General features: G+C 42.5%; 1 protein-coding gene across 4 annotated transcripts in view; it reads right to left on the bottom strand.

Annotated features, from left to right (window-relative positions):
- TMEM161B (transmembrane protein 161B) overlaps nucleotides 1-15,623 on the bottom strand; it is a 58,293-nt gene that overhangs the window by 27,648 nt on the left and 15,022 nt on the right. For all 4 annotated transcript variants that reach the window (XM_073584696.1, XM_073584922.1, XM_073584840.1 and 1 more), the window contains exons 3-4: nucleotides 4,827-4,930; nucleotides 3,460-3,546 (exon numbers count right to left, since the gene is read on the bottom strand). In XM_073584696.1, coding sequence (XP_073440797.1) covers nucleotides 3,460-3,546; nucleotides 4,827-4,930 — 191 coding nt within the window. The remainder of the gene's footprint in view (nucleotides 1-3,459; nucleotides 3,547-4,826; nucleotides 4,931-15,623) is intronic.

Below are 15,623 nucleotides of genomic sequence, written 5' to 3' on the forward strand. Positions count from 1 at the left end.
CCCAAAGAGAAAGAAGATACACTTAACTTAAAAGTATCAGCAGGTCCACATATCCCCCTCCCTAAAGACGCACAAGAGGGATCTGCGCCTGGCTGCTGCTTCTTGTATTTGGTCTATTGAAATTGTATGACGACTGCAGGTGTATATGTGGGAATTAAGACATTTTCAGAATTTTTTTTAAATATATATTTATATATTTTTTTTTTTTAAATATTTGCATTGTTCAGCAAGAGCCCACACTATGAGACATCTTCATATTATACAGCACTGTGTACTTAGAATTATTCATTTTGCCTTTCTACCCAGCTAATTTTTCTCATTTCCATTAGGTCTATGACATCAAGTGATTAAAGCGAACCTGTCACCTGTTTTGGCTGCTGTAAGATGCAGCCACTGCCTTTCAGGGCTTATCTACAGCAATCTATAATGCTGTAGATAAGCCCCCGGTCCGACCAGAAAAATAAGTTTTATTACACTCACCCGGGGCGCGGTGCGCTGCGGTCCGGTCCGATGGGTGCTGCAGGTCTGGGTCCGGTGCCTCCCATCTTCTTTCACTGCAGCCCTCCCTCTTGCTTCCTCGCTCCAGACATCGCGTACCTGCGCAGGCGTACTTATCTGTTCTGTTGAGGGCAGAGCACAGTACTGCAGTGTGCAGGCGGTGGGCCTCTCGATGCCTGCACACTGCAGTATTTTGCTCTGCCCCCAGCAGGACAGATAAGTACGCCTGTGCAGGAGTGCGATGCCCGGGAGGAATGAATCAAGCAGGAGGGCGGTGTCACAAGAAGATGGGAGGCGCCGGACCCGGACCTGCGACACCCATCGGACGACCCCTCCAGGTGAGTAGAATAAAAGTTATTTTTCTTATCTTGCAGGTCGGATCGGGGGCTTATACGCGGTCTTATAGAATGCTGTCGAAAAGCCCTGAAAGGCGGTGGCCGCATCTTATAGCGGCCAAAACACCTGACAGGTTCGCTTTAAAAACTGACTAGCTGAATCCATCTAAGCTCTATGTAGAAACAGCAGGTCAATTTTCCCTGTATAACTCTTCAGTGACTGCAAAAGTCCCTGGCAGGGTGAGGGAGGGAGCAGCTGAGTAAGGAGTTGAAGAGGGGAAAGATAAATGAAGGAACAAGAGAATTCCTGTTTCTAAATAGAGCAGAGAAAAGAATAACTGGGCAGAAAAGCAAAATGAGCAATTTTAAGTACACGGTGCTATATAATATGATGATTGCAATGTACAGTTGTGGCCAAAAGTATTGACACCCCTGCAATTTTGTCAAATACTACTCAGTTTCTTCCTGAAAATGATTGCAAACACAAATTCTTTGGCATTATTATCTTCATTTAATTTGTCTTAAATGAAAAAACACAAAAAGAATTGTCCTAAAGCCAAATTGGATACAATTCCACACCAAACATAAAAAAGAGGGTGGACAAAAGTATTGGCACGGTTCGAAAAATCATGTGATGCTTCTCTAATTTGTGTAATTAACAGCACCTGTAACTTACCTGTGGCACCTAACAGGTGTTGGCAATAACTAAATCACACTTGCAGCCAGTTGACATGGATTAAAGTTGACTCAACCTCTGTCCTGTGTCCTTGTGTGTACCACACTGAGCAAGGAGAAAAGAAAGAAGACCAAAGAACTGTCTGAGGACTTGAGAAACCAAATTGTGAGGAAGCATGAGCAATCTCAAGGCTACAAGTCCATCTCCAAAGACCTGAATGTTCCTGTGTCTACCGTGCGCAGTGTCATCAAGAAGTTTAAAGCCCATGGCACTGTGGCTAACCTCCCTAGATGTGGACGGAAAAGAAAAATTGACAAGAGATTTCAACGCAAGATTGTGCGGATGTTGGATAAAGAACCTCGACTAACATCCAAACAAGTTCAAGCTGCCCTGCAGTCCGAGGGTACAACAGTGTCAACCCGTACTATACATCGGCGTCTGAATGAAAAGGGACTGTATGGTAGGAGACCCAGGAAGACCCCACTTCTTACCCCGAAACATAAAAAAGCAAGGCTGGAGTTTGCCAAAACTTACCTGAAAAAGCCTAAAACGTTTTGGAAGAATGTTCTCTGGTCAGATGAGACAAAAGTAGAGCTTTTTGGGCAAAGGCATCAACATAGAGTTTACAGGAGAAAAAAAGAGGCAGTCAAAGAAAAAAACACGGTCCCTACAGTCAAACATGGCGGAGGTTCCCTGATGTTTTGGGGTTGCTTTGCTGCCTCTGGCACTGGACTGCTTGACCGTGTGCATGGCATTATGAAGTTTGAAAACTACCAACAAATTTTGCAGCATAATGTAGGGCCCAGTGTGAGAAAGCTGGGTCTCCCTCAGAGGTCATGGGTCTTCCAGCAGGACAATGACCCAAAACACACTTCAAAAAGCACTAGAAAATGGTTTGAGAGAAAGCACTGGAGACTTCTAAGGTGGCCAGCAATGAATCCCATAGAACACCTGTGGAGAGATCTAAAAATGGCAGTTTGGAGAAGGCACCCTTCTAATATCAGGGACCTGGAGCAGTTTGCCAAAGAAGAATGGTCTAAAATTCCAGCAGAGCATTGTAAGAAACTCATTGATGGTTACCGGAAGCGGTTGGTCCCAGTTATTTTGGCTAAAGGTTGTGCAACCAAGCTGAGGGTGCCAATACTTTTGTCTGGCCCATTTTTGGAGTTTTGTGTGAAATGATCAATGTTTTGCTTTTTGCTTCATTCTCTTTTCTGTTTTTTCATTTAAGACAAATTAAATGAAGATAATAATACCAAAGAATCTGTGATTGCAATCATTTTCAGGAAGAAACTGAGTATTATCTGTCAAAATTGCAGGGGGTGTCAATACTTTTGGCCACAACTGTATTAAGAGGAGAAAAACTTTGATGGGATGAGTGCTTCTTTAACAAGAACCTGACAGATGATACATACTGCCTAATCCATGGGCAGCATGCATCAGGGACTGAATATAAACTCAGTCAGGTATGTTTGGCATTGAAATGCAGAGAAAACATACTTTAAAGGCTGCTGCGGACCGAGACTGTCTGTAGACTAGTTGGACAGGTGGGTACCTGGCAGCTTCTCCCCTCCCACTGACACTGACTGACAGGCCTCTGCATACACGTGCAATCTATCATCTGACAGCTTCTCAGTGCCCAGTGTGTACCTGTGTCAACTGCATTTTCTGTTAACATAGAGATCTGTATTTCCTGTATACTGCAGCTCAGGTCTTAGTCTCTTCAATAGGAGCTGATCTGTAGTAACCTGCAGAAGCCACTACCCTGTGTAAGGAGCTGGGCCGTTTCGGCCCCATACATTATTTACATATGGCCGCCGCCTGCGTTGAAAACAAATGGTTAGTGCTGGGGTCAGCTGCCACCGACCTGATATTGATGACTTATCCTGCTGATACATTATCAATATAAAAGTGATAACACTTACAAGAACATGCACAATAAAACATTACCTATCTTTTTTGCTCTTTCCTCTTATTTGTTGCTTTCCAGCAAGTGTCCGTAACTCGTCCTCTGTAGGATGCTGGTACCAGTATAAGCTGCATAATATAACCATAGACGTAATATTAGGGAAATCAGTTGACTTACATTCAGGAGGATTTTCATATGCAGCCATGAGAAGAAGCGAGCACAAACTAAGCCCTGCGCATTCACTTACCACTTAAAACTAGGTAGACACAACCTCAGATGGCAGATTTATCTGTGCTAAAATACAGTGTCGATGTGGGAAAAAGTAAGTACACCTTCACTGCGCCCCTAGGAATTCATAATTTGTATTATTACTACTACTAATGTCCTGACACATAAAACTCATGACTAGCTTATTATATAAGAAGAATAAAATGGAATTTCATGAAACTGGAATATCCCTTTAAAATAAGTCATCCTAAAGCTGCAATACTGTAGATGTAAAGAAGACATTAGCAAATAATTCCTAACATCCGTATAGTGAACACACAGTGTTTGTGAAATAATTATTCTGACACATTAGTAGTAGTCTGAGAAATGTAAAAACAAGTAGAAATAAGTTGGGTGTCCTGATCGCTTTTCTCCTTGTGAATGGTGCTGTTGTTTGCATTTTTAGGTTAGGGTCACACAACCTAACAAGCCTAAAGTGAATGTGGCGAGGGGACAGGCCTTCAAAAGAGAACACAAGGGGCCAAACTGAGGTTAAAGGGGTTGTCGGGTTATATAACGTATTGATCACTTGGAGGGGTCGACAGCTAGAAATCACACGAATAGGCAGAACGGAGCACTTTTACTCCAGGATGTCTGACCGCCGCTCTATTTGTTCTCTATTGGGTTGCCAGAAAATGCTTAGTGCAGACAACCCTATAGATAATAAATGGAGTGGTGGTCAGGGATCAATAACTTATCACCTATACCGTCACCGGACAGCTGCTTTAGAGCGCAGTCAGGCGACCGTATAAATTGGAAATCACTGCACAGACTGGCCGGCGGCTCTCCTGACCAGAGCGTCACAGCTCCATATATTAATATGAAGCTGTCGCTCTTGAGTTGGGAGACCCGCCGGCCAGTCCTTGTACTACGGTCCAATTTTGGTCCGATTTACATGGTCATCTGACTGCGCTCTTAGAGGAATACTCTGAAAAGGGAAATCTGTAAAGTACATGACATTCTCCTAAAGACCACCTCTATTATACAAACCAGATCTGCCAGGACTAATTTTCAGTTCCAACATACTGTCCATATTCAATCATCTTAAAGACTCGCCCAGAGTCAGGTGACTGACATTACAGATGGTTTGTATGTAAACTTCACAGTTCTACTCAGGTCTTACGAGAACACTAGACGTTACCTGCCATTGCAGAGGAGCCAGCGGGCCAGCGAGTAGTGAGGTATGATCTTCTGTAGGACACTGGCCATCACCATTGTGACAACCAGCTGCATACCTATCACACCCTGCAGAGAAGAGGGGACATGACGTATGAGATGGCAGCACAGAGCATTCATGGCGATGTACATACACAGGTAATCACTCTAAGCAATATGTAGCATTCTGCCATTCAGCTGTAATAAAGATGCATAAGGAAAATAAAACTGTGGCCAAAAAAACAGCAAGGAATGCCGTTATGGCGCACAACTGACTGTGTGACGCAAGCAAAGGGGAAGGATGTCTAGTACTAGACACGCTGGAAGTGCAGCAGAACACTGAGGTCTGGTCAGTCACTAAACTTCGTGTAACACACGTTTTCTGCAGGCTGGAGCATTCTCGACTTATCCTGAATTATATGCTCAGGGTGATAATTATACATACAGCAATGCGTGAATATATTCCTAGTTTCAGATTTGCTTCCTTGATGGGAAAGAGGGATTTGGTAATAGCTCAGCAGACACCGTGCAGTCCAACAATGGCAGAATTGAGGTTACAGCCAGTCCTCTGCAGAGGTTCTCACGTGACAAACGCTATGAGCTTGCAGATATTTGCAGGTTAACAATGTTCTGAAGCTGCCCGGTGCCAGCACTTAGACTCCCTGCTATGGGGAGGAAATTAACGTTATTCCTCCCTGTAGTATTCCACTTTCAGTAACAGTGGTCCTGTCATGGGTTCAGTCACCGCTCTGTGTAGAGAGACAGCAGCTCTTCATTAGGGCCGGCGGTCAGTCAGCGTCGGGGGAGCGGTTACAGCCAGCGCTCTCTATACACAGAGCAGTGACTGAACCCGCGCCGGCGCCAACCCCATGACTGAAACCGGCACGCTACCGGGAGGAATAAACTTCATTTCCTCCCGGCAGTGGGGGTCTAAGGGCCGGGCAGGTGCAGAAAGCCATTAACCTGCAGATTAACACCGTTTTTTTTTTTTCCCAAGTGTCAGGTTCGCTTTAATGGTGAAAATGGAGACCACCTGCTTCCATGCCCTGCACTCATTAAAGGGCTATTCTCATCTTTGCCTTTAATAAGAAGTGCAGAATTGTACTTGGCTGGATTCATAACCCCACTGTAGGATCAAATCAGATGGTCACAGGTTCAATTAAAGGACTCTAAAATTAAAGTAATAACAAAATATTTTTTAAATCTTTAACAAATTTAAAAGGAACAAAAAAATGCAAGTGACCCCTTTTTCGCCCTAAAAGTAAAGAAAAAAAAAAATAAACACTCAGTATTGCTGTGTTCGCTGTAGTATAAAATTAATTAACCTGCATAGTAAAAGTTGTAAAGAACAAAAACTGAAAACACCAAAATCACAATTATCTGTAACAATTATTTTTTTTTTCTTAAAGTGCAGCTTTAGCCCCATAGTTCTATTTCACGGAAGAGAGTGAGAGAAGAAGATCTAACCAACATTTTGTTTAGCACGTTCTCCACATACATGGTCAAAACCTTCTATTTGGGCACATGGCCGTGCTTGGAGAGGAAGGAGTGTTGTCTGGCTTTTTTAAGGCACATTTTGCTGTAAATTTGTGAATCTGCAGGGCCCAAAAGCTGCACCCACCAAAAAAAGGAACCCTATTTTGGAAACCAATTCCCTTCAAGGAATTCGTCTAGGGTTGTAGTGAGCATGAGCATTTTGAAAGTTGTCACAGAATTTTATAACATTTCACTGTGAAAATTAAAATGATCATTTTCTCCAATAAAATGTTGCTTCAGGCCTACATGTTTCATTTTCACGAAATGTAAATGGGAGAACATGGACCCCACAATTTGTCACCGAATTTCTCCCACACGTGGTAAGAAATCACTTTTCAGGCTCATGACAGGCATACGAGGTGCAGAATGCTCTCTGACTTTTGGAGATCAGATTCTGCTGAAGTTTTTAGGTGCCATTTGCAAAGTCCTTGAGGTGCCAGAATAGCAGGAAAATCAAAAAGAGAACAGATTTTGAAAATGACACCTTACAAAAGCCTCGTTCAGACGAACATGAGTAACATATGTGTTCTGTGTTTTTCATGGAAATGACACACTCCCATTATAAATCTATAAGGTTGTCCACATGTCCGTGCTTTTGGTAGACTCAGTGGTCCAGAAAAAAATCACCGATAGAAGTCTATGGGTGACGGACGGCATTTATGTGCAATCTGTGATTAACACTGTAATGTATAGGATAAGCTTAGCAGTTTGTTTTTTTCTGCTTTTCCATCAGTTAATAATCACCGTTTGTAACACTGACTGTAACACTGATGGCAAAAACTGATAAACTGACCAAATACTAATGACATTTTGATTAAAAACAATGATGAATAACGGTCCACGTCATTGCAGAATATCAACTGCAAATATGCCAAATATGTGACCATACGTTCTTCCCAGCAGGTCCTTCTGGAGACACTGAATCCCCGTTTCTATGATTTTGGACAAAACTCAGATGTAAGTGCTCGGCACGGAGCACAAAATAAATCTCGCTAAATCAAGAACAATATCCAAAAATTTGGAAACACATCATCAAGAACTACTACATCAAGTAATTTGCATGAACTCCATGACTATTAAAGGGCAGCATGAAGTTCTTCAAGTCACGGAATGAACAAGTTGGCGAAATATTTTCTTTTAGAGAGTGGATGCTGGATGAGTGAGGCTCAATTTGTATCTTCAGAATTCCACATAGGTGACCGGTTGTATTCAGATCAGGAGGCAAACTTGGCAACCAAATCACTTTCAAACTGTTCTTCAGCAATGGAACAGATGTGTGTTTATATTGTGGTTGTTTTGGAAAAGTACACATCTACCAAGGGCATGGAGTGATGGTAACATATCTTTCATTATAGAGTAGTACATCTGTGAATTCAAGATATCATCAATGAAATGTAGTTCCCTGACACCAGCAGCACTCATACAGCCCCACGTAAGGACACTGCCACCACCACTTCTCAGTCTTTTTATAAATACATGATGCCTGCAGTAAAACATGGTGGTGGCAGTGTACTTAGGTGAAGCTTTATGAGTGCTGCTGGTGTCAGGAAGCTACATTTCATTGAGATCTTGAATTCATACATGTACTGCTCTATAATGGAAGAGAAGATGCTACCCTCACTCCTTGCCATTGGTAAACTTGCACTTTTCCAACATGACAATGATCCAAAACACACACATCTAAGGCATCTGTTGCATTTCTGAAGAAGAACAGGGTGAAAGTGATTCAGTAGCCAAGTATGTCTCCTGACACAAACCCAACCAAACACCTATGGGGAACCTCTAACAGAGGTTATTCTTGAGGAATGGAAAAAGATAGATGCTGCAATATCACCAAATTGTTCATTTCATGGCTAAAAGACTTGGTGCAGTACTTAAAAATCATGACGGCCATACAAAATACTAGATGTTTAAATTCCATCTGGCAGATTTTCCCCCTGCCACAGGGCAGCAGCAGCTGGCTATCTAAACCTTTATAGCTGTTGTGTCTTCACACAACCACCTAAGGTGAGCAAACCTATTGATTTTACTGTCTTAACCCTATTGTCCTCTTCTCCCTTCAGTCACTTTCCTCAAAATACTAGATGTAGTAGTTTTTGATGTGGGGTCTATTCATTTTTGCATCAAAAAATTTGAGTAAAACTGAAGATTTTATAGTGAATGTTATATTATTAATTTTACTTTCATATTATAGGTTAAATACCGTATTTTTCGCTTTGTAAGATGCACTTTTTTCCCCCAAATTAGGGGGGAAAATGGGGGTGCGGCTTACAAAGCGGACATGACTTACCATAGGCCGTGATCAGGGCATGTCCGGCGGTTGCTGGCCCGTGCTGCGGGTGCCTCCGGTGCTGCGTGTGTGCCCGGGGCTCTGCCGACATTGTGCGACAGGCCAGAGCCCTGGGATTTCCACGGTTCCCCTGTGTGTGCTGTGGTTCCGGTAGAAAATGTCCGCCGGCGCTTGCGCAGATGGGATCTCAGGACTCAGCTTTCGAGAGATGAGATCTGAAATCTCATCTCTCGAGAGCTGGGTCCCGAGATCCCATCTGCGCAAGCGCCGGCGGCCGTTTTTTACCAGAACCACCGCACACATAGGGGAACCGTGGAAATCCCAGGGCTCTGGCCTGTCGCACAATGTCGGCAGAGCCCCGGGCAGCATCGGACACACACGCAGCACCGCTGGGCATCGGAGGCACCTGCAGCACCGGCCAGCAACCGCCAGGCACCGGAGAAACCCGGCAGCAGCACAAGACCCCCGCAGCAACGGAACACATCGGAGCCCACCCTCATCCCTGAATGTGGCCTGCAGCATAACTCCACTCCTGCCTCCTCCAGCAGCGAGCCTGGGACCCCGCTACGCCGCAGCCACCAACCCCGGTAAGCAATAAAATGCAAGGATTATAAGAAGCACCACCATTTTATTAAAAAAATATTTTTTTTTATTTTTCTCCTCAAAATTTGTGGTGCGTCTTATAAAGCGAAAAATGCGGTAAATGTTTTCTGAAACACCATCTTGTCAAAATTTGGGAAATGGTTCTTGATTCAATGAGATATTGATTCAAATCGTACTTTTTAATGGGGTGTACTCATTTATACTGAGCATTGTATATAGGCTTTTTTTAATGATTTCCTTCTTTTGCACAATAATTTCAGACCTCATCTGGAATACTGTGTCCAGTTCTGGGCAACATATTTAAAAAAAAAATACATCAACAAACTGGATCGAGTTCAGAGAAGAGCGACCAGAATGGTGACCGGTCTGCAAACCCTGTCCTATGAGGAACGGTTACAGGATTTGGGAATGTTAAGCTTGCAGAAGAGAAGACTGAGAGGAGACTTAATAGCTGTCTACAAATATCTCAAGGGCTGTCACATTGTAGAAGGAACATCTTTATTCTCATTTGCACAAGGAAAGACTAGAAACAATGGGATGAAACTGAAAGGGAGAAGATACAGATTAGATATTATAAAAAACTTTTTGACAGTTAGGGAGATCAATGAGTGGAACAGGCTGCCATGAGAGGTGGTGAGTTCTCCTTCAATGGAAGTCTTCAAACAGAAGCTAGATAGACATCTGCCTGGGATGATTTAGTGGTTGGACCAGGAGGTCCCTTCCAACTCTACTATTCTATGATCTTTAACTGTAGGCATTTTAGAAATCATTACATATTCAACTTGCTTAACTGTTCACAATAACAGTAGTTTTCACCAGGGGTGCCAAAACCTTTGTTTGCCACTGTAGTTATCCCTTTGTGAGACTCCCATAGTGTTACACCTTGCAGCATTATATGCCCACACTCTGGCTACTTTCTTTTGATCATGTGCAATGGTACTATGCTTTTTAATACTGTATATACATTTTTGATCATTTTTTATTCCATTTTTGTGTGGCTGTATGATGACACAACAGCATTCTTGGCATGGTTTTCCATTCGGGATTTGACCGTTTTATACCTTGGGTTGTTCCAGATGTGGAAATACCAATTATATACTGTATACTATTTTTTTTATTACAATTTTTGTTTTTTTTACATAAAAGTTACGTTTTACTGGAAAAACATTTGTCTGTGTTTTTTTTGTATCTTCTTTTTTTTACCTTTTAACATATTGTAATTAACTTTTTTTCTTCATGTTTCTATTTAGTACAAGTATGGGACTTGAACTCTTTACACTTTGATTGTTGGTCTAGTACTCTGCAATATTTTTGTATTATTACAGTTTCACAATGACATATGACCTGTTACACAATCGTTATAGCAGAATCTAGAAGTCCCCATACATATTAAAGTCATTCAAATCCGCTGATATCATAGGGAACGCTCGGCAGTGTAAAATACATGTGGGCCTAATGTCAGTGAAGAGAATGATCCTGCACGTTGGATATCCAATGGCAGATCCTTTTTTGTGTGGGTGATAAGTTACAGGAAGAGTCTATCAACAGCTCGCTCAGAGAAAACAGGAGCAGAGTGCTCCCGTCTAGGGTGGAGTTGGGGGGGAGGGGAAGATACAGGTGCTTTTCACAAAATTAGAAGATCATCAAAATGTTAATTTATTTCAGTTCTTCAATACAAAAAGTGAAACTCATTATATAGGGTCATTACACACAGAGTGATCTATTTCAAGTGTTTATTTGTTTATGTTGATGATTATGGCTTACAGCCAATGAAAACACAAAAGTAATTATCTCAGTAAATTTCAATAATTAAAAAAAAACACCTGCAAAGGCTTCCTAAGCGTTTAAAAAGGTCCCTTAGTCTGTTTCAGTAGGCTCCACAATCATGGGGAAGACGGCTGACTTGACAGATGTCCAGAAGGCGGTCATTGACACACTCCAAAAAGGATGGTAATCCACAAAAGGTCATTGCTAAAGAAGCTGGCTGTTCAGAGTGCTGTATCCAAGCATATTAATGGAAAGTTGAGTGGAAGGAAAAAGTGTGGTAGAAAAAGGTGCACAAGCAACCGGGATAACAGCAGCCTTGTTAAAAAAATGGTCATTCAAAAATGTGGGTGAGATTCACAAGGAGTGGACTGCTGCTGGAGCCATTGCTTCAAGAGCCACCACACACAGATGTATCCAGGATATGTCAAGACCAACACAACCCTAAATATGGCATAGTTTAGGAAAAGGAGGATCCATTGCAAAAAAACATATTTAAAATCACTAAATTTGAATTCAAAATATTAAAATAGTATAGAATTCAAGCAGGTTAAACAAAAAAGCGACATGTACAAATTAATATATCATATTCAGAATCTTCATTATGGACAAAACAAGCTGTATAGTAAGGTGACCAAAACAGTCCTAACCTTGGACTCCTCACTTGCAGACAGAAATATAAGCAAATCACCAGATTACTTTGTAAAGTGCATGTGCTTGCATCAGACAGCTTTGAAAGTACTTGTTATATTGTATTGCTGAAGCAAAAATGCTGTCTAAGTACAAGGAAGACAGCGGTTCCACCTAAATAGATAGAAGTACCTACACAAAGTGTCCTGTGCTTACGAGGTAGATTGTAACGTGTCAACCCCCGACGACGCCATTTCGCCATATGCTTATTCAAAAAGAGGGCGTTGTATCCAGGACATGGGCTACAAGTGTCACATTCCTTGTGTCAAACCACTCATGACCAACAGACAACGCCAGAAGCGTCTCACCTGGGCCAAGGAGAAAAAGAACTGGACTGTTGCTCAGTGGTCCAAGGTGTTGTTTTCAGATGAAAGTAAATTTTGCATTTCATTTGGAAATCAAGGTCCCAGAGTCTGGAGGAAGAGTGGAGAGGCACACAATCCAAGCTGCTTGAGGTCTAGTGTGAAGTTTCCACAATCAGTGATGGTTTGGGGAGACATGTTATCTGCTGGTGTAGGTCCACTCTGATTTATCAAGAGCAAAGTCGGCGCAGCCATCTACCAGGAAATTTTTTGAGCACTTAATGCTTCTCTCTGCCGGCATGCTTTTTATAGATGGAAATGTCATTCTCCAGCCGGACTTGGAACATGTCCACACTGCCAAAAGTACCAATACCTGGTGTAAAAACAACAGCATCACTGTGCTTGATTTGGCCAGCAAACTCGCCTGACTAGTGTTGAGCATTCCGATACCGCAAGTATCGGGTATCGGCCGATACTTGCTGTATCGGAATTCCGATACCGACTTCCGATATTTTTTCAATATCGGAATTCGGCATCGGAATCGGAAGTTCAGTTGATTGACGGCCTGACGTCATCATGATGCGCGGTGTGTGCGCATCATGATGCGCCGTCATTTCGGGCCTTCCGGGGGTCTCTGCCGGCCTGCCGGGGGGCTGTGCCGGCCTGCCGGGGGGCTGTGTGGACTGCCCGGGGTCTCTGCCGGCCTGCCGGGGGGCTGTGCCGGCCTGCCGGGGGGCTGTGCACCCTGTGGGGGTCTGTACCGGCCTGCCGGGGGGCTGTGCCGGCCTGCCGGGGGGCTGTGCTGATGTCCGGGGGTCTGTGCAAGCATCGTCCGATGGGACTACAAGTCCCATCGGGCGATGCCTGCTACCATGACAGTGATTGACACATTAGCCAATGATGGGACAGTAGTAGTCCCATCATCCGGCTAATGTGTTAAATGTTAAAAAAAAAAAAAAAAAAAAAAAAAAATACTACATACATACTACATGCTACATACATACTACATATATACTACATGCATGCTACATACATACTACATGCTACATACATACTACATATATACTACATGCATGCTACATACATACTACATGCTACATACATACTACATATATACTACATGCATGCTACATACTACATGCTACATACATACTACATATATACTACATGCATGCTACATACATACTACATGCATGCTACATACATACTACATGCTACATACATACCACATATATACTACATACATACAATACATTCATACAATACATACATAGACATACAGTACATATAACATAGAGTAACATACTTACCAATACTTGTCACATTGTTCCCCGAAGCCATTGTCTTTTCCGGGATAAATATTAACATAACAAACCACAAAAATACTCACCCACGATCCGAAGCAGTCCACGAGTGTGTCCCACGACGATCTTGGGTAGAGAACTGCAGCATCAGATGATGCTGCCGTTCTCTACGGGCTGCAGGAATCCAATGACGGAAGGTAGGTATCCTTCCGCACTGTATTCCTCCGCCACTTAAAAAAAAAAAAGTCCCTAGTCTCACTTTATGCCATTGCTGTGTGGGAAATTCCCACACAGCAATGGCATAAAGTGAGACTAGGGACTTTTTTTTTTTTTAAGTGGCGGAGGAATACAGTGCGGAAGGATACCTACCTTCCGTCATTGGATTCCTGCAGCCCGTAGAGAACGGCAGCATCAGCTGATGCTGCAGTTCTCTACCCAAGATCGTCGTGGGACACACTCGTGGACTGCTTCGGATCGTGGGTGAGTATTTTTCTGGTTTGTTATGTTAATATTTATTCCGTAGACGACAATGGCTTCGGGGAACAATGTGACAAGTATTGGTAAGTATGTTACTCTATGTTATATGTACTGTATGTCTATGTATGTATTGTATGAATGTATTGTATGTATGTAGTATATATGTGGTATGTATGTAGCATGTAGTATGTATGTAGTATGTATGTAGCATGCATGTAGCATGTAGTATGTATGTAGCATGCATGTAGTATATATGTAGTATGTATGTAGCATGCATGTAGTATATATGTAGCATGTATGTAGTATGTATGTGGTATGTATGTAGCATGTAGTATATATGTAGCATGCATGTAGTATATATGTAGTATGTATGTAGCATGTATGTAGTATATATGTAGTATGTATGTAGTATATATGTAGCATGCATGTAGTATATATGTAGTATGTATGTAGTATATATGTAGCATGCATGTAGTATATATGTAGTATGTATGTAGTATATATGTAGCATGTATGTAGTATGTATGTAGCATGCATGTAGCATGTATGTAGCATGCATGTAGTATATATGTAGTATGTATGTAGCATGCATGTAGTATATATGTAGCATGCATGTAGTATGTATGTGGTATGTATGTAGTATATATGTAGTATGTATGTAGTATATATGTAGCATGTATGTAGTATGTATGTAGCATGCATGTAGCATGTAGTATGTATGTAGCATGCATGTAGTATATATGTAGTATGTATGTAGCATGCATGTAGTATATATGTAGCATGCATGTAGTATATATGTAGTATGTATGTAGTATATATGTAGCATGTATGTAGTATGTATGTAGCATGCATGTAGCATGTAGTATGTATGTAGCATGCATGTAGTATATATGTAGTATGTATGTAGCATGCATGTAGTATATATGTAGCATGCATGTAGTATATATGTAGTATGTATGTAGTATATATGTAGCATGTATGTAGTATGTATGTAGCATGCATGTAGCATGTAGTATGTATGTAGCATGCATGTAGTATATATGTAGTATGTATGTAGCATGCATGTAGTATATATGTAGCATGCATGTAGTATATATGTAGTATGTATGTTGCATGTAGTATGAATGTAGCATGTATGTAGTATGTAGTATGAATGTAGCATGTATGTAGTATGTAGTATGAATGTAGCATGTAATTTTTTTTTTTTTTTTTTTTTTTACATTTAACACATTAACCGGATGATGGGACTACTACTGTCCCATCATTGGCTAATGTGTCAATCACTGTCATGGTAGCAGGCATCGCCCAATGGGACTTGTAGTCCCATCGGACGATGCCTGCACAGACCCCCGGAGCCTGCACAGACCACCGGCAGGCCGGCACAGCCCCCCGGAGCCTGCACAGACCCCCGGAGCCTGCACAGCCCCCCGGCAGGCCGGCACAGCCCCCCGGCAGGCCGGCACAGCCCCCCGGAGCCTGCACAGACCACCGGCAGGCCGGCACAGACCACCGGAGCCTGCACAGACCCCCTGGCAGGCCGGCACAGCCCCCCGAAAGGCCCGTACAGACCCCAGAGAGGCTGTACAAGGGCAGGAAAGGGTTTTTCTTATTCCGATACCGGAAGTCCCATAGACTTGAATGGGACTTCCGGTATCGGAATCGGCGATACCGATACTTTTTTTAAAGATCGGCCGATACCATCCGATACGATACTTTGAAGTATCGGATGGTATCGCTCAACTCTACGCCTGACCTTAACCCCATAGACAATCTATGGGGTATTGTCAAGGGGAAGATGAGAGACATCAGACCCAACA

The sequence above is a fragment of the Dendrobates tinctorius genome, unplaced genomic scaffold (assembly GCF_039654945.1).
Source record: "Dendrobates tinctorius isolate UK_male_01 unplaced genomic scaffold, ASM3965494v1 ptg000003l, whole genome shotgun sequence".
Taxonomy (NCBI): domain Eukaryota; kingdom Metazoa; phylum Chordata; class Amphibia; order Anura; family Dendrobatidae; genus Dendrobates; species Dendrobates tinctorius.